At 35.3% G+C, this 24879-nt stretch overlaps 5 protein-coding genes across 8 annotated transcripts; 2 read left to right on the top strand and 3 right to left on the bottom strand.

Annotated features, from left to right (window-relative positions):
• Positions 1 to 21075, bottom strand: LOC124414187 (ejaculatory bulb-specific protein 3-like). The gene is made up of 6 exons (XM_046895162.1): positions 21045 to 21075; positions 8137 to 8141; positions 1487 to 1525; positions 865 to 1045; positions 652 to 746; positions 1 to 220 (listed from the first exon to the last, which is right to left on the bottom strand). Exons 3-6 carry the CDS (start codon positions 1490 to 1492, stop codon positions 119 to 121), a joined length of 384 nt encoding a protein of 127 aa, XP_046751118.1. The 5' UTR covers positions 1493 to 1525; positions 8137 to 8141; positions 21045 to 21075; the 3' UTR covers positions 1 to 118.
• LOC124414183 (zinc finger protein 267-like) lies at positions 8322 to 12667 on the top strand. Of its 4 annotated transcripts, none has more exons than XM_046895153.1 (3): positions 8322 to 8435; positions 9022 to 9417; positions 9952 to 12667. In XM_046895153.1, the coding sequence occupies exons 2-3, from the start codon at positions 9091 to 9093 to the stop codon at positions 11329 to 11331; spliced, it is 1707 nt and encodes a 568-aa protein (XP_046751109.1). In that variant the 5' UTR covers positions 8322 to 8435; positions 9022 to 9090; the 3' UTR covers positions 11332 to 12667. The 4 variants fall into 4 exon arrangements, with proteins under 4 accessions (XP_046751109.1, XP_046751106.1, XP_046751108.1 ...); XM_046895150.1 differs by lacking the exon at positions 8322 to 8435 and adding an exon at positions 8500 to 8638; XM_046895152.1 differs by lacking the exon at positions 8322 to 8435 and adding an exon at positions 8509 to 8648.
• On the bottom strand, positions 14240 to 16094 carry LOC124414186 (60S ribosomal protein L28). The gene is made up of 4 exons (XM_046895161.1): positions 15981 to 16094; positions 15618 to 15713; positions 14493 to 14735; positions 14240 to 14357 (listed from the first exon to the last, which is right to left on the bottom strand). The coding sequence occupies exons 2-4, from the start codon at positions 15702 to 15704 to the stop codon at positions 14271 to 14273; spliced, it is 417 nt and encodes a 138-aa protein (XP_046751117.1). The 5' UTR covers positions 15705 to 15713; positions 15981 to 16094; the 3' UTR covers positions 14240 to 14270.
• On the bottom strand, positions 16884 to 18317 carry LOC124413830 (S-adenosylmethionine sensor upstream of mTORC1). The gene is made up of 2 exons (XM_046894616.1): positions 18086 to 18317; positions 16884 to 18011 (listed from the first exon to the last, which is right to left on the bottom strand). The coding sequence occupies exons 1-2, from the start codon at positions 18215 to 18217 to the stop codon at positions 16899 to 16901; spliced, it is 1245 nt and encodes a 414-aa protein (XP_046750572.1). The 5' UTR covers positions 18218 to 18317; the 3' UTR covers positions 16884 to 16898.
• On the top strand, positions 19190 to 23316 carry LOC124414182 (esterase E4-like). The gene is made up of 7 exons (XM_046895149.1): positions 19190 to 19430; positions 19562 to 19700; positions 20107 to 20452; positions 20926 to 21288; positions 21679 to 21842; positions 22596 to 22912; positions 22992 to 23316. Exons 1-7 carry the CDS (start codon positions 19213 to 19215, stop codon positions 23251 to 23253), a joined length of 1809 nt encoding a protein of 602 aa, XP_046751105.1. The 5' UTR covers positions 19190 to 19212; the 3' UTR covers positions 23254 to 23316.
• Positions 23317 to 24879: the final 1563 nt, after the last annotated feature.

Below are 24879 nucleotides of genomic sequence, written 5' to 3'. Positions count from 1 at the left end.
GTAAATTTGGTGTATATATTTAACAACTTGTCACATCTGGGAGAAATATAATAACAAATTCGTATTAAAAAAAAAAAACAAAAAAAAAAGACGAAAACAGATTACTTCTTAGTCACGTTCACAGTTTGATTCCAGCTTTTTCTGCTTCAGTCTGAAACTTCTTTTTGTATTCATTTTCGGGATCGTATTTCGTAGCCAGTTTGTCCCACGCATCAGGACGCTGTAAAACGGAAGAAATATATTAAAACTAACATAATATATTATATTTATGCATGGATAAAAACAAGGAGAAATATCTAAGAACGTAATCTGAACTCTGTAATATTTTTTAAACAGGCTCCTTCCTGTTTGGTTGATCTGTAGTAATTATTCGTCGGTGCATAATTAGATGAATTTGGATTTATTAACGAATTGAAAAAAAAACTTCAAACGTGAAACCAATAAATTGGAATACACGAGTAATTTATGCGAAGATAGTTGGATAGTGAGAATTTGAATTGGTCAAGTTATACAAGAATTTCTATCGCAGGCTACATTTCTCTTGGACGAATCGCAAAAATTTGAATATTATCGTAAGTCACGAGGTTACAGATTTCGCCCGAATGTCTGATTAATATCAAGGGCGATCGGTGAGTGGCGACATGAACTTACCTTGTTCACCAAGAACCGGATAACCTTCTCCGAGCCAAGTCTCTGATTCTGGCTGCAGTCTTTACACTCATTTTTCAGGGCGTCAGGCAGGATTTCTGTAAAAAGCGAAAGTTTTCGTAACGAGAATGACCTTAGACTTACTTTCTTTCGCTTGTGAAATAATCACCGTCAATTCGATGTGAAAATCATTTGATAATATTCAATTTCACTCACTCTTCAATTCTTTGCCGTCCGGTGTACAATTTCCGGCATCCAAAAGACAATTAACATAGTTATCAAGAAGACGTCTGCTGTTCAGGATACTGTCCAAGTCGATGTTATCATACTTTGTCGTGTACCCTCCAGGCTTTGCAGTAACGGCACAAGCCACAACGATCAATAGAAAAATGGCAACCTGGTTTTTAATTGGGAGAAAATTTTAATAAATTCGTTTTCTCGTCGGTACTTAAGTCATGCACTATATAGCGAATAATTTTCTCGGATTTATAGGGATCCGGTAAACAAAACAAGCGACCAAAGCGAGCAAATTTTGTCACATGATTCAGAACGTACAGTCTGACTAAACATTTATAAATTGATCAATGAACATCATCCTAAATGCGATTATTAAATTGCACTGAGATATTTTTATTCTTTGGAAATTTCAAAAAACTAGAAACATTTCACGTTTATCTAAACTCGCGAATGTGTGAACGCAATTGTAATGTTAAATTCTAACCAAGCAATTCAGCACTTTAGGGCGAATTCGAAACACGAAAGAAATTTTTACAGAAGTTTCGTAATCTGTCTAACTAATGAATAATTAATTAATTCTATACTGCAAATCTCTATTTACCTTCATGGTTACAGACGCGATGCGGTCCAGACAGAACGGCTAACTGATGCTGAGAGAGCGGTGCGTCCGAGATTTTATACCCAACGAGCATCCAGAGTCCGAATTCCCTGAACTCTTGGCCATTCTTCGTGTATTTGACCAACTCTTTCATGGCACATATCTTGTTTACTCTAACTTTTAGCATACTAATGAGACAATGAAGGTGTATATATGTGTCGTTCTTCGTAATCTTCGACATTTTAAAAACATTGGATGGGGTTACGGGTATTGCACAGTCATCGACATCCTGATAATCATATAATTCGATTGTTGTACTTTGTCGAATAGAAAAATTACCGTTTCATTTTACACTGATGTCATTACAGTGAATTATACCATATTAGACGACATGTATACATCTAATGATAATTTTACGGTGTTGATGAATTTATTTCTCTACTTTTCTGCATCTCAATTGCTTACCAAGAATATCATTATTTTTCCATTCTGCAATCATCGCTGAACCAAAATGCTAATTATAAGACCTCTAGCATTATTTCACACGATTCAAGAATGACGTTTGCCATTTACAGCGAGGATTAAGTATATTACCATTATTGGAAACGGTCTTTTTTACGCTACTATGTATCTGTGTATCGAGTCGAGGTGAATCTAGGAGGAAGTATATCAATCGACTTTACGCCTGGTTGATTTTTTATTTAGAAATTGAATGTGATTTCTAAGATTTGTTGTTAACGTTTAAATATGTCCAACCAGCCACCCGGGGCGACGTATGAATTATGAATGTCTCATGCGTCATCTTGCTTTAGAACGCGAGACATTACTCATAGTCTGCAGCTGTCAATCGTTTGACGAAATTGATTAATATCAGCGTATAAAAAGAGACAATTACAAGGAATTGACTAACTATGTCTTAATTCGTGGAAAAAATATACATTAACTTGTATATTAGGATATAATTTATTCCAAATCCTTCAAAGATTGTTATGTACCCACCTACAAAAATTCAGGCATATACATATTTTCACCAACTTACGAAGTACACAAAATATGCTAATCGCGATATCTGCGAGCGAGGTGAACTAGATTCTCCACACCTTTGAAGTGTTATCAGTTACAAATTAAGATCAAAGGATGACCATCGATTAATTCACTCATTTCTCAACTAAACATTCACGAAATGATACAAACAAAAGAAAAAAATATACCAACTCCGTAAAACATAGGTGAGTTTCATTTCTTTTAACAAAATAATCGCTGCAAAAATTATTCTCGAATAGCAATTTGATGGAATTTTAGACGGGTTTTTCGTATGGTCGTTTCTTGTTTTATACAAGTGACAAAAATTTGTTAGTCGGTTGTAACAGGTCATGATATTCATTAAACGGAAAAGTCTGCTTCATGAATAGGACGAAAGTGCGCACCTTTTGCGCATGCGTCAAAACGTTCGAATTTTATTGGCCGAAAGTTACCGCCTGATTGAATAGCCGATGCAATACCAATCACGACTGTCAGAAAATATCCCTAGAAGCCCACCGTCAGCTTTACCAATACCAATCGCGACTCTCAGAAAATGTCCCTAGGAGCCCACTATTAGCTGTACTAATGCCAATTGCGACTCTCACAAAATTTTCCTAGGAGCCCACTATTAGCTGTACTAATACCAATCGCGACTCTCACAAAATGTCCCTAGAAGCCCACCGTCAGCTCTACCAATACCAATCGTGACTGTCAGAAAATTTCTAGGGACATTTTCTGACACTCGCGATTGGTATTGCGTCGACTACTCAATCAGGCTGTAACTATCGGCGAATAAAATTCGAACGATTTGACGAACGTGCATAAGGAGCGTACTTTCGTCATGGACACACGGTATATAGATAGTCTACTTCAACCTAGACCTTGAAATATACGGAATACTAGACACAATGACTAGGCCTATTATCCTTGCAAAATAGTGATTTATCATTTATTTGAACTTGCGACACGCATATGAATTGAGAGAATATATTAATATTCAATTTTAAAAAAATTCGCATTCAAAATACAGAAGAAGGTCCTTAGAGACTTATCCTGAAATTGATCATAGCTTCGGGCCACGCACACCTACCTAGAAAATCTATTAGCATTTATATTTGTATGGTAAATTCCAGTTTACGTCCGCGCAAAAAAATGAGTTAAACACCACTAACCAATCGCTAGGACATTGCATAATAAGTTCTGAAAATCCAACCTGGTGATTATCTGTCTAACCAATGTTTACGTCAATTCATGCTTCTTATATTCGATGAGTAATACCATTACTAGTCTCTTAGTCGTACATATATATATATATATATATATATATATACCACGCACCTACGGGATTTCAGAGAAATAGGAAACAATATTATAAGTTTATTATCATAACCGAGTGGCTAATGTGCAAAACTACATGCATCTATTTGAAGATAAAATGACCACACAATCGATATTTTCTTTCGCTTATGTAACCGGTTTTGTGGACACGTACTTATCATCTAATTCCAAAACAAACTTCGCCCTAGAGATGTTTCTCATCCGAATATTTACTGACGATATCTGCAATAATACTAATCAAACTTTTTTTCAATATTATTCGTCATTTTTCAATGATTTAATTACCAAAAATCCTGAATCCGTTATCGGATGTTAAGTAATAATACGAATTAAAATAGTCTGATGCACGCAAATCATTTGGTCAATTTAAACACGGACTTTCCCACTCGAGTGTCCGGTTAATTGAACATAAAGTCTGTAAGCAAAAGATAAATTATCTAACTAAAGTTTAAAAAAAGTTCTGACTGAAGTCCATCGAGTTGAATATAGTTGAGTAAAACAATGTCTTCGTTTTCTCCGAATTTCAACTTAAAAAATGGTCAGATTTTTATTCATAACTAATTTATAATAATTGAATTATTGTATCATTTCTTTCAAGGTAAATAATTATTATTCCTTTTATTGTTCGTTAATGAAATTGAAGCATCGTTTGATCCCAATAACGTTTTATATATAGAACTATTACGGGTTATAATTAATTAACTGAGGCTCGACTTGGAAACATGTACTATAAAATTATTAAACAATCGTTTCAAATAATTAGTAAAGAATCCATTAGCAAACCAAATAAGCCCTGCGAACTTATCGAAATTGAAAAAAAAATCACTGTATTAGTGCATAAAAATTAAAAAAAAAAAAAAAAACTTTCTAGCGTAATGTTTCGAGAGTTGTTTGTAAAAAAACTTTCTTCCTTTCACGATTTATTATTTTTTACGATATTACAGAGATAGGTTCTGATATTAAAATTCTACTTACAATCACTGAATTTCAGTTTCACTTTTAAAACGTTGATTTTACCTCGTCTAAATTCTTTGTTAAGTAATTTTTCCAACACGGACTGTCCGATTTCAATGTACTCTGAAATAGATCAAAAAGTCAAAAAGTCAATTTCCACATGCTGTGCAGGATTCCATAAATTTAAGCTAACGAAATAAGTTACGAGTTTGCTGCTCATTTTTTACTATTAAGTTTAAAAGAATCTTCAATATATTCATTTATATAAATTATTTCTCGTACGATGGAATAATTTAAACTTCAAATCCGGGATGTATTTAAGTCTAATGAAAAAATTTACCAAAAAGTCTTTAATCATAAACACACTGACCCTCTCTAAAGTGAATAAAAATCATAATTTACGACTTGGGGAATATTTTCTGCCCGATCCCACCAATCACCAGACGGTGTTCTGCAGAAAAAAAGATACCAGAGTATCGCCTACGGAACGTTTGTCTTTTTATAGTTTATTTATGTTTCGTCCGTTTATGTAAGAACCTGAATTCAAACCGGATGGCCTGACGTACTTCTATGTACGAGTAGATTTACCCGCTGCAACGATTATATATGTTTTATTGTACATTTCGTCTTAGATACAGCAAGTAAGCTAAAAGTATGTCGTATTCAAATGCGTGAGAACTAGCAGTAAACTAATTCAGTTACGAAACTGTGGAAAAGTTTCCTGGAAACGTGATAAATGAATTCGACAAAAATGGCCAATCAACGAATGCCATCAGGGCATTCCGTCACATTAATTATACAAGAAGGACGAAACACGGCTACATAATATTGTATACTGACCTATTTTCAAAATTTTTTTCACCCGTACTGCTCAGCCGGGAATTTACTATACGTATGCAATCAGAATATTTTTATAAACTCAATATTCTCAAGGTTCGCCAAGAATAAAATCTTCCAACGCTCGGTTATGTCATTTTTCGTCTCAAGGATATAACAACCGCAGGAGTACCTTATACGGTAAGAATTTTTTCCGCTCGACGAGAAAAGTTTTCATTACAAGGATGACTATAAATATTTTAGCAGTCAATGGACTGAAATCGACGAAAAAATATGAGTACTTTCCTAACCATAGTAAAACCATCTTTCCCATTTCAAATTTCGCAAACTTTTCCAAGATAAAGTTGGAAATCGTTGGAAATAATATTAGTGAGAACTTAATTATCCATAAGATCTTTTTTGAACAGTTGCATATTGCCAGAATTTCATCTTATGGTATTTAATACATGTCAAAAGGAATTTTCCCTAAACGCAGCAAAACTCTGAAAATCACGTCAAAAGTCTTTCACACCGCTCTCCCAAGACACCTGATTGCCAGATGCACGTGACCACCGTGGCCTCCCACTTTTTCGACCTCCTCCACTTTCTTCAGACTTATAATCATGCGAAACATGTTGCTGTTGGAATCTTTTTACTCCTATTTTCGATGCAAATAGTACTAAAAAGGCCATAATTTCTATTACTACGCACGTATCAAAAAGAGAAAGGGATCGTTGACTTTATACTGAATATGCATCAGCGAAACAATTTTTTCTTCGAATCAAATAAATCACATCGTCAAATTCGCAGAAAAGGTGGGTGAAATAAATGATCGAATAGACAAATGAAACTCCACAATTTATTTAAATTATAACGAAAAATATCTTTCACAACATTTCATCCTCATATTTGCTACAGGACTACAATTTTATTTTATTTCTCTTCTATAAACGGAGGGAAAGGGATTTTTTAACCAACAAAATAGATTTTATTAGATTCCATTCACTTCGATCTAGTATCCCTTATTTATTCCAAATACGATGACATCGATACAACAATTTCGATTTAGTCAGTTTGTCAAAAAGGATTTAATCAAACGCATTCCTTGATTCAACAAGAGCCTTTCTTCTCGTGACCGAGTGAGCCAACTAAATATTATTTCATTTGAAATTTATGTGTTGTTCCTCCAAATCGCAGGCTCGTTGGCAGAAACAATTAGATACTTCAAGTAAAGTAAGTACATGAATTTAGCCAACAAAAAATTTACATCGATTGAATGTCATACTTTGTTGATCTAACCGGAGCTTGTTTGGCGTGACTGGTTAAATCAGTTGTACTAATTGGTTACGAGGTGGAAGAGACAAGACATGATTGCAAACAAGTAGAGAATATATTCGTCGTCAACATCATTATACTAGTACTATAAACTGCCACTAGGTGGCGAACTCTCTCACTAAGGAAGTAGCTTCAGAGATACTTATAAAGCCGGGTAGTCGACTGAGAACCGAGATACGGATAACATAATACGAATATGACATCAAACCTAGTTCAAACGAAGAAAGCATAATACCTAAGTTCATATCATTGAAATTGACATAGACTACAAATGAACAAAAACTATTGACACGTGTTTAAAATTTATATAGCTCCGCGTAAACAGTATTAACGATAATAAGTATTCGGGTTTAGACCACTAAATATCGGCTAAATCCCTCGAAATTTTGAGTCAACGGAATTATAAATGATATCATACGAAGAATACGTTGCGTGCTCTTGAACAAGTCTAATGTTCGTTTAATGCAAAAGATTTTAGTAACAACAAAATTCATTGCCTGTTTCAACTATTGAACTGTTAACTCAACGACAAGCTCTATTTGTTTTGATACAACTTTTTGATATTTTTAAAACGAAAATATTAACGTATGTTCAATCAAATCTTTAGTCATCTCAATCACGTAGATGCGAGTGTAATTTATAACGCAGTAAAATGTACATAAAACTACACGATACAACTCACGTAAAGTAGTGAAATATGATCTGTAACTTAAATTCTCGAGACAATCTCATAAGCGCGCTAGTTTGACCTGAAGAATAATAGTTTGGGGCGAACAATCGCCATTGGTGCTACTTTTTTCTTTTCCATGAATAATTGTCTGCTTTTTTACCTGAACGATGTAATAAAACGAATTATCATTTTTGTATTCAACAATTTATGAAAGTAAGGAAATAGCGCTTACTACAGCAGACGTTTGAATTTTGAAGAAACTTCTTCAGCTGAAAAGACTATTGCAAAGAAAAATACTTTAAGAACCCGGGAGCTCAAAAAATACTTGATGTAATTCATGAACACCCCCTGATTACAAAATAGAAAAAATAACGAAAGTACCAAGCAATACAAAGTCAGTCTACCTTGCGAAGTACTATAATTTTTGAAGTGGTTTTGCGGGGAAACAACTTTTTTTTTTATTTAAACGGAATTGTCATCGGGATATAATTCCGGAAAATAGTTACATTCTTCCGGCAAGAGCTGCTTAAAAAATATATTCAAATAGATTATCAAATCGCTGAAAAGTAGACGAAACTGTTGTGTTTAAATCATATTATCAGTAAACAGTTGACAAACGTAGTTGGACCAATCAGCATGCATCTTTTATATCCTTCACCTTATTCTGTCGATAATATCACCGGTAAACAGTTGACAAACGTAGTTGGACCAATCAGGATGCACCTTTTATACTATTAACTTTATTCTGTCGATAATATTACTGCTGAAAAGTTGACAATCGGAGTTGGACCAATCAAGATCCACCTCTTATACATGGTAAACCCTTTTTTATCATCGATAATATATTACGTAATAAGATCCAATCCGACCTTTGCTAACTCGGGAATTCAGAATCTCAGATACGTAAACAAACAAAATTCTTAGGTTATGTTCGACCGTTTGACTTTCCGATCACTCGGAACTTGTACACAATCCACAGGTTGCATACACATGTTCAACGCAACCCAACAACTTTTCATGTATAGACAGGTTATGTTATATTATTTTAGGCTTTCTATTGCTCTATTCTAGTGAAAATAAATTCCGCGATAATTTTTTATGCAAACAACAGTTATCAAACGCGACATTGATAACTACATATTACAATAACGGTACGCCTGTGATTTTTATAACGTTATTTTTTAAATTGTTTACTCCAATCATACATCCAATTCTTAGTTTCAATCTATATTCAATTATTAAGTAATTATTAGTGTGACTCGATTATTGTTTAAAAATATTCTCTAAGAAACTTGATAAGGCTGTACCTAAAAATTGTTTGCCTAATGTTGTTGATGAGCTATAATTACAGATTGAAATTCATGAACCTATTTTCTTTTCTTTTTCCATATGTTTGCATCAGGTTTAAGGCATGCTTGAGGAATAATTTGAAGTCTAAAACTAGAGGGTTGAAGAAAACGAATAAGTCACTATGGAACTCTGCAAATTTGTTAAAAAAGAACCGGGGATTGAAAACTGCTACGACATTAAAACTGAGGCCTATGATAGTTTGGAATCCTACTTGACGTTTGATTACAACCAATCGTGCGGTGTAAAAATTGAATGTAAAGAAGAATTTCCAAAAGTGCAAGATAGCAGCCAAAATCTTTGGAACACTGCTCATTCTTGCCATCTCGAATTTTTAGTTCCACCTATCCCCCTTAAACATTGGCATAATCAAGAAGCATTGAAATATGAAGATTCTCAAACATGTAATTCAACATCTTTGGCTGAACTTCATTCGAAAACAAGCACAGAAGTGAGTACAGTGCATCAATATGAAATTTCTTATTTTCAATATTGAGTCGCAGTAGCTTAAAAAACTTTCTGCCTTTTTCGTATTATTGAAATAACGTTATTAACTTCTCATAGTATAATATCTGAGGTGAGCATTTTTTAGGAGTCAAATTTTTCAAACTGATACATGGATTCAGAGACATAAAGAGGTTCAAAAAAACTAGATGATTTGCATGCTGTAGCTTGGCTGTGGCTTAATTATAGTAACGACTTATAAGTTAATCATCAACCGCTTTTGAATTTATTCCAGTCCATTTGAGTGCCGACCCAAAAGTAATGATATTTTTTTAATGTTTCGTTACGTTAATGTTACCAACTTCAACCTCTTATTTATAATCATGCATAAAATATTTTTTGCATACTTCTGTTAGCTATAAAATCATTTTTTGTATTCTTAAAAGTACTAGCTAAAATCGATATTGAATATGAATTGAATTAAAGATGCGTCCTAATTTTCATATCCGAAAAGTATTAACAAAATGGTGGAAATTTTCAGCTGAGTCTACGTTTGAAAACAGAATCTGTAGAACTTGAAACTTTGAATGAAAACACACTCATGCAATCGACCAGATATAATGGATACGCATTACCGTGGGATTTTGTTGATGTTCGACATGCATATGATGACAAGAATCTTATCAATGTTCAAGAAGTACCAACGGAACATACGAAATCACCAGCCCTTGTTCAATCCGAACTGAGTAAAGGTGAGACGAAAAAACATCGAAAGTATAAGGCGCAAATCAAAGAAAATCTCACTTGCCAAATCTGCAAAAAACCATTTCAATACAAGTCATTATTGACTCGACACGTGAAAACTCATAATGCGTCCAATCGTCACAAATGTGATACATGTGGAAAGAAATTCAAGTTGAAACAATATTTACAACAACATTTACGATCGCATGAATCGAAAATACATTCTTGCGACAAGTGCGACAGAACATACAAAAGCAAATCAACCCTGAGACGGCATATTGAAACACATAGTCTAGAAAGCCTGAACAAATGTTTGATCAAACAGACTAAATTTACCCAGGATTCACAGTTAGCATCAAAGAATCAAAAAAAAGATGGGAAAAAATCTAAAATAGATAATAAATCAAAGAATTCTCCAAATGGGGAAAACGTAAATACCAAAGAATCTAAAAAATTATACAAGTGTGATATTTGTGGTGAACGTTTTAAAGAAAAATCAAGTATGGAAGTGCACATTGAATTTTTACACATTGAAATCTTTAAGGAAGATGACGAGAAGCTTAAGTCTCAATCTTCTAAACCGAACCTAAAACGACGTTTCCCATGCCCTATTTGTGACAAACGATTTACACAATTGTCACATGTGGGAAGACATAAAAAGGCAAGTCATTCCGATCATAAACCTCATTACTGCAAACCGTGTAACCAAGGTTTCACTACAACGTCAAGCCTGAAGCGACACATGTTAAATAAACACAATGGAGCATCAACGACAAGAACAAACCATCGAAATGTTGAACGCAACAAAACACCAGAGGTTGAAAACTTCACCTGCAAAATTTGTGACAAGTCTTTTATACGTGCCAGCGATTTGCGTCGTCATTGCTCAATTCACGACGCGAGAAAACCGTACGAATGCGACATATGTAAGAAACAATTTGGACTTAAATCATACCTGTATGCACACGTATTAACGCACGACAATTGGAGACCATATCCATGCCACAGTTGCCCAAAACTTTACAGACGTATGTCGAGTCTCCAGAGACACATTCAAATTAATCATTCGGTTAAAACAAGATACAATTGCGACGATTGTCGTAAGACTTACAAACACTTAGCGTCTTATCGCTATCACATGGAGAAATATCATGGAGTTCAGCCTTCCAAAATCTGACTTAAATCTGTGATCAAAGAGTTTAAATTTTACAATATTATACACTTGTTAAAATGTTATTGTTATATTATGCGATTTAATTATTTTATCGACGATTCTATTCATTCGAATGTTCAATGTTTTCGTTCAAGTTTATATTCTTAAATTCACTTTACACAGATACTGTATTCTGCCGAAGAATTTTGATCAATCGATTATACGAATAGGTACATACGTTTTTCTCAGAAATGCAAGTATTAATTGCGTATGAACTTTTACAATCATCTGAGTTTGACTATCAAAAAACCTTACTTCTATTCGACGTAATTTTTTTAAACAACTATCGAACCAATGATGCACCAAAGCATTTATTTTTTACATCGAATTGTTACTATGATAATGTTAGATGATGAAGGTGATCTATTTATAGTTTTTTTCATCAAATTTTACGTGAGATTAAATATTTTTATACATTGTCTATTAAATTTAAGCGTTACGAGATTTACAAATATTAAAAATGGATGGACTATACATTTTTATAACCGAAACGAAGTATAAATAGTTTGCAATAGAAGTCCGCATAAATTTCTAAGACCCACAACTTACGTTTTATTTACTCGAATTATTCTGGGATAGGAATCACTAACATCGAAAAGCTAAAGCTTTCAAATTCTCAACTAAAAATGAAAAGTTGTTGATCGTAAAGACTAAATTCGACAGGGATAATCATAAAACCAGGTAGATAATTCTTTTGTATAACTGTTTTATTTCGAAATGGACAATAAAAAAAAAAATTATGATGTATTTTCAATTCTACATTAATTAAAACTTTTAAAATTCGACAAAACCATCCAATGTTAAATGAAACACACGATGTGCTTAAGACATCATATATAAAAGTCGTGTACGTTAAATAAAATGTATTTTTGAATTAGATAACAAATAAAAAGAATCATGACATTCATGCGTCTTGGTGGTTCCGCGTGTCACTGGGAGAAATACTTTAGTACTATTTTACTACATTTCTATTATCTACAATCAACTACAATCGCGGCAACAGGTAAACCATAAAAAAGAAGGTATGTAAATTTTATTTCCAAAATTATAGCAAAATCTCTAATGGCACTCTTAATATCGTCACAATGTGCATCAGAACTTCAAAATGGACTCGTTTCTTTGATAAAAACATTACAAAACTAGCATAACATCAAAGTCACGACGATTAACAATCCCGAGCTTTATAGTCTTGTAGTTTCAGCTACTTGTGATTTCACTGCTAACAATAACTCACTCTTTTCTCGTGGTTCCAATACTGATCCGACAGCAGTATTTGATCACATGATGAAATCACAGATCTGCAAAAAAAAAAATAAGAGCAGGTTCAAGATTAATCGAATTTACGGGCTTGATGGCGCTATTATTACTGTAATGATATCAGATAGCAAATAGTAATAATCACGGCATTCATAGATCTTGGTGGTAAAGTGTATCATCATATTAAATTCTGATTGCTTTGGCGTCTCGACAATAAAGGAATTTCATTTCCCTCGAACAAAAAGACTAGTTTGAATTTCAATTGTAGCAACTTACTCATATTAAATGACGGTCTTGCTGTTTAGCCAGTGATCCGATAAAAGTTAACTGATGACGAATTTTTATGCGCAACAGTGCATCTTGTACAGCCTGCAATTGAAAAAATAACAACTTTTACACATGTTACATGTTAGTGTCACGGGTATTTAGTGATGCCTGAAATCAGATAGCAAATAGAAAAAATCACGGCATTCATAGATCTTGGTGATATAGAGCGTCATCATGTGAATCGTACGACTATAAGAAATATTAAATTCTCTCGTAATCCAGAAACTATTTGCTATTCCAATCATAGCGACTTACGTTCATTCATAATGTTCTTCCTGAGTCAGTAATCGAAGAAAACTTAGTCAACACCCATGTGAGAAAGTTTGCTCCTCTGAGCCTGTAATTAAAAAACAACTAGGTTTAAACAAATTAGACGGTACAAGTTCATCGATATCTAAAAATGCCAAAAATCAGATAGCAAATAGTAAAAATCACGGCATTCATAGATCTTGGTGATATTGAGTGTCATCATGTAAATCGTGGCAGTTCTACTGTACGAAAATTAGCGACTATAAAAAACATTAAAGTCTCTCTAATCCAGAGATTATTTGCGAATTCAATCATAGTGACTTACTTTTATTCGTCATGTTTTTCTTGAGTCAGTAATCCAACAAACTTAGGGAAGACTCATGTGAAAAGAAGATTTGCTCTGCAAAACCTGCAATTAAAAAACAAGATTTAAAAACAGGTTGCATGATACAATTTCATCGGTATATAAAAATGTTAGAAATCAGATAGCAAATAGTAAAAATCACGGCATTCATAGATCTTGGTGATAAAATTTGTCATCACAATATTATGGCAATTGTTGCCTGAAAACTTAGAATATATTACTTTGCAATGATCTGATTCAAACTTTCGATAACAATAACTTACTTTTTTCAGCAGACAGTGTTGACCAATGAATAATTTGGCGTATGTAACTAATGCTGTCAGAGTACAGGATCTATAATTGAAAAAAAAAAATAATACAAGGTTTTTACACACATCAAATAATACTATAAGTAGAGATTCTGAACTCACTTTTTGAATCTTATGGCGAAGCGCTAGTCTGTGGAAGATCGAAGTCAATCTGATCAATCTTCGGACAACGGACTGTTGACATTTCCTGACAAGTCCAGATAATTATCTTCATCTAGACAAACAAAATTTGCATTTTAAATATTTTTTTTTACATGTATTAATTGCGTAATGTCATAGACTTACCCAGATTTTCCCTTACAGATAACAAGGATACGAATAAAATAAAATAAAAAAGTATTAAACAACAAAAACGTGAATGGCAATATTATTTAAAATTTTTTATTGACTTGTACAATTTAATCGGCCTTTTTCGGAGCACGAATCTTCTTTGCGGGCAACGGCTTCTGCGAACGCAGTACGGCAGAAGCACGGCGCAGGGCAACCTATAAAATTAAATGTGAAGTTAAAATCGGACTCTCACGACGCTTCGCTTTCTTCTCTACAAACTAGACGATCATACCAAAAGCAGAATTCTTACACTTTAGCATTTTAAAGTAAAAATGACGAAGAAATTTTACCTTATTTAGGTCCACTCTGTATTTGTTGGCCGTAAGAAGAGTGCGAAGTTTGTGCAGCGAGCGACGAGCACCAGCCTTCATCGTCCGTCTAACGGTTGCTTTGGCAGGCTTATTGACTGCCTTTGCCTTCTTATAAACAACAGTGAAACCCTTTTTGTCTGGGGTATCAACAATGCCAACGCTCTTGCGATGGACCAAACCTGAGTAGCGATAGCTGCTCAGATTTGTCAGGTTATTTGGCTCCTGTAATAATTCAAGCATCTCAACTTTAGTACATGCCATATGCATAAGTGTTCGTACACCTAATATTTAGTAATTTAACTTTCAAAATTGCAAGTTTTTCTAAGTTTCCACACACAGTGAATCAATTATCAATCGATCATGGTTTAGAATTTTTTTTTCATTAAGATAATGCTGAAAAAAACTGCTCAAGACTCGCTGATACACGAAATATAGAAATTGATGTAATACGATCTAGCTTGTTACCTTTTATATGATTATGACTAATAGATATACTCGAACAAATGGAATGACAACAAAGGAGGGATGGAGATGAGCTGATACACATTATTTCTATTCAGCGATTATTTTTACAACTTTCCACATCAATATTAACGTCGTAATGTCATGTCGTGCTATACGAACTACAAGCTTATGATCGATTATTCAAAACACTTGCACGAACGATGATAATCTCAAGAGAAAGCTGAAGTAACTGAATTTTAGTTTATTCTTGATATAGTAGTTAAATAGTCATGAAGTATTTTTTTTCGATGTGTGAACCTTGCGCTTGTACTCATACGTAACTAATTTTTTTTTTTTTTTTTTTCTTTAAATTCTTAGCGCGCTTGGTTAGCTCCATATTGCAGATAGACGCAGCATAACTTCATACATAAAATTAATTACACAGAAAAATAGGGCGCTGCATATGGTTCCTCGGAATGTAAAGGCTTGCGAGAAGTGACGTGGCTGAATATAACCTTACAGATTTGAATCGTGAAATTTGCTGATTCTAACTAATTAAAATGTGCATATTATCCAATTGAGTTCTGTGCATTGCTTAAAGATTTGTCGAATTGTCTATTATTCTCTTACGGTATACGCAAACTGGTAAGCTCAACTTACCGTAGAGAAGGGCTTGCTGATGTTGCGCTTTTTCAAGAGAAACGCATTGTTGTTGCGAACGATCATCCAGTTTAGATGGGACGACATCTTGACGACCTGAAAATAGAAATTCGTTGTGAAAAAATACGGAAAAAATCCTACGGAACGTTTTGCACATGGAGAATAAGGAATGGCGTGTTGTCACTGAGGCGGCACACGTGCTTTGAAATCGTTGCCTAATCAACGAAAGTAATACGATAATAACATTATTGATCAATCGCCGTGATTCATGGCTGAAGGAAACTCCTCAAGTGACTTTAGAAATGCGAAATACGTTCTCTAGAATTGTCAATGAGATCCTGAAATTAGCGAAACCTTACTCACCGTTTACAGTCAACTGTAAAGAAGCGGAAGAAGGAAATTACGGAAGTAGTCATTGGCGTAATGCAGTCAAATTGTAACTATATCGACTACCGGTAATTTAACGACGAGTTATTCGTGCAAATGATTTGTACGTAAAAATATTTTGACACAATTGCAAATTTGATATTCATTTGGTTAAAAGTAACTGTAACTTACATTGTATAAAATTGTAAAATTGAGACTTGCTCTCATAGGTATCAATTGATCTTTCGATTACGACATTTTTTGTGGTCTCGAGAATCGATAGACGGATACGACCTACTTCACAGCGCTTCTGACTAACGAATTGAATATTGCTGTTCATTGATCCAGAAATAGGGAAATTCTGTTAGGTCAGGTCACGAATTGCGATTCCCTAGTTTTCAACCAATAGAATTGCCGATAAACTAGAAAAAATACTTATCGATGATTATTTTTTTTTTTCACGCCATGCCTTGAATAAGACAAACACGCAATTTCGATCACTTCGATCAGCCTGTCTTTGCTGTTTAGTAGATTCGAGGAAATTTTATAATTTTTCATGCTTGTTTTGCACATTCCGATCAGTTGATGAATTTTGTTAGAAAATTTTTATTTCAGCTGAAATTTTGTTTCGACAATTTCTAGTCGATTTTTTCCTCTCTTACTTTCCGAAACGTTTTGTAGATTTTTTAATATAATAATTTTAAAATAATCCGATCTATCAAAGTCCGTGAATTTTACAGACGGCTTAAAGCTGTCGCTAATGAATTTCAACAAGATGAATTCTTTCGATAATTCCAATCTAAAATCCGCCTTCTCGCTCATCAGTGGTGGCTCGAAACTTTCTTTCGAAACAACATAGTGCGTCGAGGTAGTAGGAAATAAGAATACAATACTGCCAGTAAATTATATTTATTGCTATGCATATGGCAATTCATTATAAAAATTAACATCAGCTTTCTTATCACCTGAAACACACTCGACTGTCTCTTCCCTAATCCATGTGGTAAAATCCTGTGGTATAAAGATCTTAGTATCGGAATGAAAAAGTTCGTCGTCTTGTGAAAATTTTTGCAAACTTGCCCATCTGGTAGCGACTCTTTTGTAAAAGCACTTTCTAAAAGCTAGGCAGTGAGCATGAGGCAATTTTTCATACTTTGTTCGCATAAACCCAAGACTCGACAAAACATAGCGCCAGGATTTCATGAATCTCGCGTTAGCGCCAACATGCTTTGAATCTGGAGTAATGATCAACAATAAGCCACCACTTTTCAACAAATTGTAAGCCTTTTGGCAACAAGCGTATCTCTGCTCAGGAGATGGTAAATATTCTAGCAACAAGCAGAACACAATTGTGTCAAAAGATTCCACAGTCAGTTGTTCGACTCGCTGCTTGTCGGCAGAATATATATTTTCCTGTCCTATTTGCATTCTCAAAAAGTCACATTGCAATACTCCTTCGCAAGATGGAGCCAGATCAATAGCAGTGACGTCAAAAAAATTTACATCAGCAAAGGGGTTGTAACAACTTCCCACGTCCAGCAACTTTACTTTCGAACCTTCCCTGTGCAAAACTTGTGCGGTGCTCGAATCGCGCTCATTGTTACTTATTTGCAAATTGTTTTCAATGCTTTTCTCAAATTTTGCATTTTGCTTCATAGTAGAATGCTCATTGAGACTTTGTTTCCGATCTGGAGTATCTTTGTCATCCACTGACGTCAATTTTGAATTTGAACAAATTAATCCGTCTTCCGAAATCAGCTTCTTCCTTTCGTTTGAGAGACCGGTTTTACCGTTTTCAGAATCTGAGTATTCTTGATATGTTGATATTCCGCTGATGCGTTGGTCGTTCGCTATTTTCCGATTAATATTCACCTCTCTGTCCCAAAACAATTCTGTACCACCCCTGAAAAAATATTCCCAACATTGTGACTTCACCCAGTCTATTCTACATTTCGTATTTTTCTTTGGATCCGCTACGTTCTCCGCCCAGTGTTTCGTTGCTAGCTTTTGCATTGCCTTCGCATATTTCTGAAATAAGATTTCTCATCATTTTTCGCATGCTAACAATAATAATCAAAGGGTTGAAACGTTACAACCCTAACCTGCAATGTTTCACTTTCAGCCACATGTCTTCTCCAAGCAGCTTCTGGGCCATAAATTTGCGATTCTTTTCGTAAATTGCTATGAACACTCTTTATGAATGCAGCCAAGTCCTTATGCTCGGTCGAAGCCATTGTTGTCAAACAAAAGACAGTAGTCGGTCAACAGGTTTTCCCAAAAGTCAACACTTGTCGGAACATGAAATTGCAGCCGCGTTCTATTTCCCAGCGATCGCGGAGCTCCGCACTGCTATTGGCGGTTGCCACTGTAATCTGCAAATTCATTGGATTAGATGTTTAGTTGAGCTGCGTCACGCTTTTCGGGTCTCTGCGTCCTGTGAATCGATTACAGGGTATATTTGAAAATTCGTTGGATCGTTGTATCGTTGAATAAAATTTGTGTAACGAATTTGCACTCATAGGTAACTCAAAAGACGCGAGTCAAGGACAAGTGAAAAATTAAATCATTCTCATTCAAGTATTGCTGATTTTGAATTATCTTTGCTACATGGTCGTATGGGCAGTTCCAAATTATCCGTACGTAAATAATCATTATGAGTACAATCTCGCCACCTCTTAAGCCTCTAATGAACATTTGACAATGAACGTATGATTAAGTATACGCAGTCTCAATTGGCAGAAAACATCATTGACAGATTAAAAAACATTGTAAATTCGTATCGTTGTAAAATAGTTTTTCTGGAATATAATTTACGTCGAGCCGACATTAAGGTGATTATCGTTGCCGTTGGGCAAATACGGCTATAACATATGTTGATTCCCAAGACTGTCATAAAAAATATAACACCTTGGAGAGCAGACTAATAATCGTAATGTTTATACCATCAACCCTTAGGCACATAGAGTGTGTGACAATCGAACGTTACAATATATTACTCTCTTGTTTAAATAGAAGTCTGAGTCTCCAAGTGATCACTCCACTTTATTCTTCCGTCATATAATTCGAGAACAGGTACCATAAAATGAGATAATGGAGTGGCAGTATATAGAGATACTGTAATGAAAACATAATCCATTCGAATGTGAGGACTTATCCCTACATTAAGAATAAGATTTGCAATTCCACCAGTCGTCAGATTACCCTGGTCACACACCAACGCGTAGTCACGATGTTGTTCCATTGCTCGGCGAAAGGTGTACTCTCACTATTTTTACTTACGATCAGTGTTTGTTCGATAAATCACGTCCAGGCAAAAGATATCGCCGCTCCGGTGGTGACGATTCCTCAAGGAACCCTGCAAGGAATAATTCGAACAACTAATCATAATCGTAATATTTCTGCGTTCTTGGGAATTCCGTATGGACAACCACCAATTGGGAATCTCAGGTACAATATCAATACAAAGCAGACAATTTTTCGCTCACTCATTTCTCTCTTTCATTTTATATCTTCGCTATTTTTCTCTGTAATAATGTGCCTTAACCGATTACGAAAGTTGAGAAAACTTTGCACGACAGATTTGCAAATCCCGTGGCTGCAGATGGCTGGAATGGATCTCGCAACGCTACCGTGGATTTGAGTATGTGCCCTCAAAACTCGGGGGACATTGTTGTGGGCGATGAAGACTGCTTGTGGCTAAATTTATATACACCGCAGGTGATTCAGATACTTTAACCACTTCCATTTAGACTCTGTAAGTAACATAACACGAACAATAAATCCGTGGAGGTAATTCAGCCGCAAGCAGACAATTAATGAACTCGAACATGAATTTCACGTGTAAAATGGTAAAAATTTTCAAGATTTGGATAACCGTAAAACAATAATGTCTCAACTATTTCAGCGCTAATTTCATCAGTGATGATATAATATATTTATAGTGCTTTATAATTCGCGAACTCAGAATTCATTCAGAAATTAGTTGTTCAAAATACAGGTAATTGGCAGGGTAGCAAGATATAATTCTTTTTATCACACGTGCATGGAAAATAAGACTTTGACGTAAGATTGTAATCAGAATCAATATTTATAATCCCTCCTGAATTCCGTGTGTACAATTCAGCTTCCGGAGAACACAACCTCGGCGTTACTTCCAGTGATGGTGTATATTTACGGAGGAGGTTTTAAGACTGGAAATGCTAGATCTGATAGATACGGCCCGGAGTACTTACTTGATGCAGATATAGTACTGGTGCTTCCAAGTTACCGTGTTGGTCCACTTGGATTTTTGAGCACCGGTGACGAGGTGGCCTCAGGAAATTGGGGACTCAAGGATCAGGTCTTGGCACTGAAGTGGGTTCAAAACAACATAAAGTACTTTGGCGGCGATCCTGATCGAGTCACATTGGCGGGAGCGAGTTCGGGCAGTGGGTCCGTGCATATTTTGACGCTGTCAGATGCAACAATTGGTAAAACAACAAAGCTTATCATTACAATAAACGAGGATACACCAATGTTACATACGAAATAGAAGTAGATACTCTTCGTAGATGCGTTGGATTTTTTTTATAGTGTACAAGTTTGCAATAATTCCACAGGTTTCTGTACTTTATTTGTCGACAGACGTTGCTAATTTCCTGGAAATCTAACGTATTTTTTTAGTGGAATTCATTTTTATCCACGACGTTTCATTTCTTGGAAATGTTACATATCATGACAATCGTGAACAACGAGATATATTGATCGATAAAATGTACTCTCAATTACTCAAATGCAAGCGGATTTCTCTAAAATGTACTCCAAACTGCATGAATCTAGGCGGATTTTAGTTTGTACGAAATTACCCGCTTAACATTTCAACGAAATAACCTGATATGAATTAACTCTAACGCTAAGTTATAATAACAGTCATCTAAAATAATCGATCTGTGGGTTGAATTAGGGCTTTTTCATAAATACATAACGCAGAGTGGATCAGCTCTCTCAACGTGGGCTCACTTCCCGAGAGCTGCTTACGCGAACCGCGCTTTTCAACTTGGTGAGTACGTCGGATGTTTCAACCACACGTCGGAATCTCTAATCGACTGCCTGCGAACCATTGACTTTACTGACATCATCGCCACGCAACCGTTGTTTCTTGAGTGGCACACATATCCAGGGATGGTATGGGGCCCTACTGACGAGCCGGATGTCGAAGGCGCACTACTAATCGACAGTCCCACGAATCTCTTTGCTGCTGGAAAAATTCGTGACCTGCCTTGGATTTCAGGTGTTGTCCGCGACGAAGGAACCATGTACAGTGGAGGTGAAAATTATGTCCTTTGGGGGCTAAAAATTACGAAAAAAGTTGATTTCGAAATTTTTAAAACTAGAGCATATCGAATCGAATGTGGAAGACGGGATTTCAAAATCGTACCATTCATATTGTCGTACTGATTCTATAATTCGATATAGAAAGTTGAAAACGAAGGACCAATACCGGGAATTTATTGTTTCCACTGTATAATCAGATTTCTCTTCTTGACCTCTGCAAACCAAGTTACGCAGAATTGATATCAGCACTCTTGCAAATTTCATTCGCCATGTGATAGATTCATCGTTTTATTTTTCTTGATTTGAAAGTTAAATTTGAAACCTAGACTTACATAATTTTTTGGTCCAAAATCATATTTTTCCTGTTTGGGTTCACCTATAGATTTCGTCGACGATAAAGAACTGTTTCGAGATTTTCTGGAGAACTATGACTTTGCATTGCCCCTCATTATGTGCTTGACATATCAACCGGACAACGGAACTTCTTACGTTGATGGTATAAAGTCATATTACCTTAACAACGATCTAACCAACAATACAAATGTCGTAAGTAATTCCAAAAAATCAAGAAACACTTGCTTGCTGTGATATTAGGCAAAACAAATTAATCTGTGATTTTGGGCATTTACTCCCGAGTCGAAAGGGATGCTTCAGTTTCTCATATCGTGATGCAAATATTATTGCCAATGTGCTAAATGTCCATCACGACTTAAGGTCGGTATTGGATATTCCCTAGGAACCTTAAGCATCCTCCGCATAAGCCTTCGACACTATCATCATCAGAAACATGAAGCCTGAAATTCCATTAATGTTAAGGTATTCGTTATTTCTGTCATTTTGGATTTTTTTCAATTTCCCATCAGAAATATGTTCATATCATAGAAACAGAATTTCCTATGAATATAACATTTTTCGGATAATACTAACACGTGCCGGTAAGCGAATGAAATTTTAAATGTTTTTCAATTTTTTTTTCTTATGAACTAAAATAGACTGCAAAAATAAATTCGATGCTTCGGAACAATGTTTATACTTCTGATTTAACATGGGATCTTGAAAAAAATGAAACATTGAATCTCGAAACTCTCTTACACGTCACAAATCCATAATTTCTACGTTTTAATTGAGTGTTATGTTATCTTCGTGTTAAGTCTTTATAGCCATAAGGGTATGTGTATAGGGTGGAGGATTAAACTACGGATTTTTGACACGGCAGCGGTGGTGGCAGCAGCGAGATGTCTTTGTAATATATATATTAAAGTATTTTGGATCCTTTTCGATGATTTCACCCCTCCACAGATACTCGCTAACATCACGCATGCCTTCGGTGACGGCATGTTTCGATACCCGGCCTACGATGCACTTCTACAGCAACATTCTCTGGCAAAGAATCCACAGTACTTCTACACTTTCAATTATCAGGGCACTTTCACCAACTCCTACTTGTTTCACAACACAACGACAGATTTGGGTGTAGCTCACGGTGACGATACCTTTTACATATTTGCACCTGAGTTACAGTTTGCCGGACTAAATATCAACAAAACCACATCCAAAAAAGATTTAGAAATGGTCGACATCATGGTTCAGTTGTGGACCTCCTTTGTGACCAATGGGTAAACTATTACTAAACAACAAATTATCATTATTTTACTCAACTCATTAGACAAGTATGTTAAACAATTGATTTTTCAGAACTCCGACGACTTTGGCACTTAATGGCACAATATGGAAACCATACTCGGCTGCTGAGAACAACTATCTTCAAATTGGAAACGGGCCTGAAGTGGAGCTCAACGTTCGGTATTCTTTCTTTGAGGAGCGAATGAAGTTTTGGGCTACGCTAAAGGAAACCGTTAAGACCTCGACTGCCCTATCAAACGGCTCAAATGTCATAACAACCAAATTTTATTCGATATTCATACTTTTGTTAACTTTTTCAAAGATATTTTCGTAGCAGTGATGAAGAAATTGGTAGAAAAATTCAGTCTTCTACATACAACCAAAATATAAATCTCTGTATGATCGGCATCAAATAAATAGTAGAGTCACGACGAAAGATCAAGTTAATTAGTTATTAACGTTTTTCACGGGCACTCGCGGTGTGCACTATCGCGGTAAGTTTTATTATTTATAACTATTTCTCAACAACATTGGTACCAACAAACCAAGATTGAAATGTGAGAATTTGGACAGTAAATCATCCAAGGAAACTGGTCGACCATCCGAATATCCCTAGAGATATCCTAGAGATCCTTACCTTACAGGAAACCATGATATTATTATTTTATCATTACAAGTCACTAACATTATGATATTCAAATATTATTCAAGACTTAGTTGCAAGCACGGAGTTTAGAGCCACATTGTAGGCAACCTACGCCACACCCTGTAGCTCGGGAGATAAATAAGACTGTACTGCAAAGACTGTACTGCAAAAGATGTGTAATCAATATAATATAAAATTAATAGCATTGCTGTAATAAACTATAGAGGCCTCGGACTGCGGAACCTCCAAAACGTGAAGCCAAATTATCCAGCATAAATTATCCCATCGCAAACGCCGTATCGTAGGCAACACGCCCAAGCGTTTGAGGCAATGATGATTTCTACTGTAGAACCCATCGACATATAGTATGGACTGTGCAATCCCAATATAAAAGCCTTCGATACGTGTCCGCTAGAGTTAGACAAAGAGAGATCAAGGTGGTAGTCAATTGCTCTCTCTTTTTAAGAAGTTCATGTGTCGATTGCTGGATAGGGCGTGCCAGAGACGTGATAGATATAATATCCCCCCGATCCCTAGTAGTATAACAATCACGAATGAACAAGAAACAATTTGAGGTACGTTATTAAAAGTTCTCGAAAATTTTCGAGTAAGAAAAAAAAAATATACCAATGTTTTGAATTTTAATTTATGTACATTTATATTTTATTCTAACCAATCCTCAGTGTTTACTAAGAACATTGAGTTTCCATACAAATTTGAAGTTTAAAAATTTTGAAACTTACAATAATTGATATGTTACAAAATAAAATAACTAGCAATATCGGTCGCAGGTCACAAAATTATCAATCGAGGATCCTGCCTCTATCAATATCGTCACCCTATCGAACGTACAATGATATTGATGGATTTCTCAGTTATCTAAGGCTTGCTTGTGATCGACATTATAATCCTTATTTTGGTTCCTATTAGTTTTTTAATTCAATTAACGTTCATTTTATGTCAAATTCGAATGCGCAGTGCGCGCGCCCAAATTTGTGTTGGCCTAGTACGTTAAGGGGCCTACATCATATTGCTACGCTCCTGAATAGATAAAGACCGAGATTGACCTCCACCTATCTCTCTCTAGCAGCTGGTCATATTATACCGGCTCATTCGGTTCCAGTCAGTGCTCGCTGGAAGACGCGTCTGAAGAGTAGATCGAGTTGGCTCCGATTCAAATAGCTCGAAGAGATCTGCGCACTTCGGTGTTGTAGAATCCAAATCGCAGTGTTATAATCAATGCATATTTCTAATGATTTACATTCGATAATTACTACACAACATGCAGAAAAGTGACCCGGAGAATCAAAGTAT

The sequence above is a fragment of the Diprion similis genome, chromosome 13 (assembly GCF_021155765.1).
Source record: "Diprion similis isolate iyDipSimi1 chromosome 13, iyDipSimi1.1, whole genome shotgun sequence".
NCBI lineage: Eukaryota > Metazoa > Arthropoda > Insecta > Hymenoptera > Diprionidae > Diprion > Diprion similis.
The sequence above is the reverse complement of the archived record's forward strand: the minus strand, read 5'-3'. Positions and strand labels throughout refer to the sequence as shown.

What these genes read in the sequence shown, in the direction of transcription:
- LOC124414186 (XM_046895161.1), bottom strand. Translation starts at nt 15,704, where the DNA reads ATGTCGTCCCATCTAAACTGGATGATCGTTCGCAACAACAATGCGTTT. An exon ending in TCAGCAAGCCCTTCTCTACG is followed by an intron (nt 14,736 to 15,617) that starts GTAAGTTGAGCT and finishes GAATTATTACAG; the next exon opens with GAGCCAAATAACCTGACAAA. An exon ending in ACAGAGTGGACCTAAATAAG is followed by an intron (nt 14,358 to 14,492) that starts GTAAAATTTCTT and finishes TTAATTTTATAG; the next exon opens with GTTGCCCTGCGCCGTGCTTC.
- LOC124414183 (XM_046895153.1), top strand. Translation starts at nt 9,091, where the DNA reads ATGGAACTCTGCAAATTTGTTAAAAAAGAACCGGGGATTGAAAACTGC. An exon ending in ATTCGAAAACAAGCACAGAA is followed by an intron (nt 9,418 to 9,951) that starts GTGAGTACAGTG and finishes GGAAATTTTCAG; the next exon opens with CTGAGTCTACGTTTGAAAAC.
- LOC124414182 (XM_046895149.1), top strand. Translation starts at nt 19,213, where the DNA reads ATGTTGTTCCATTGCTCGGCGAAAGGTGTACTCTCACTATTTTTACTT. An exon ending in CCACCAATTGGGAATCTCAG is followed by an intron (nt 19,431 to 19,561) that starts GTACAATATCAA and finishes TTTGCACGACAG; the next exon opens with ATTTGCAAATCCCGTGGCTG. An exon ending in GCTGTCAGATGCAACAATTG is followed by an intron (nt 20,453 to 20,925) that starts GTAAAACAACAA and finishes GGGTTGAATTAG; the next exon opens with GGCTTTTTCATAAATACATA.
- LOC124413830 (XM_046894616.1), bottom strand. Translation starts at nt 18,217, where the DNA reads ATGGCTTCGACCGAGCATAAGGACTTGGCTGCATTCATAAAGAGTGTT. An exon ending in CTGAAAGTGAAACATTGCAG is followed by an intron (nt 18,012 to 18,085) that starts GTTAGGGTTGTA and finishes ATCTTATTTCAG; the next exon opens with AAATATGCGAAGGCAATGCA.
- LOC124414187 (XM_046895162.1), bottom strand. An exon ending in GGACGGCAAAGAATTGAAGA is followed by an intron (nt 747 to 864) that starts GTGAGTGAAATT and finishes CGCTTTTTACAG; the next exon opens with AAATCCTGCCTGACGCCCTG. An exon ending in TCCGGTTCTTGGTGAACAAG is followed by an intron (nt 221 to 651) that starts GTAAGTTCATGT and finishes TCCGTTTTACAG; the next exon opens with CGTCCTGATGCGTGGGACAA.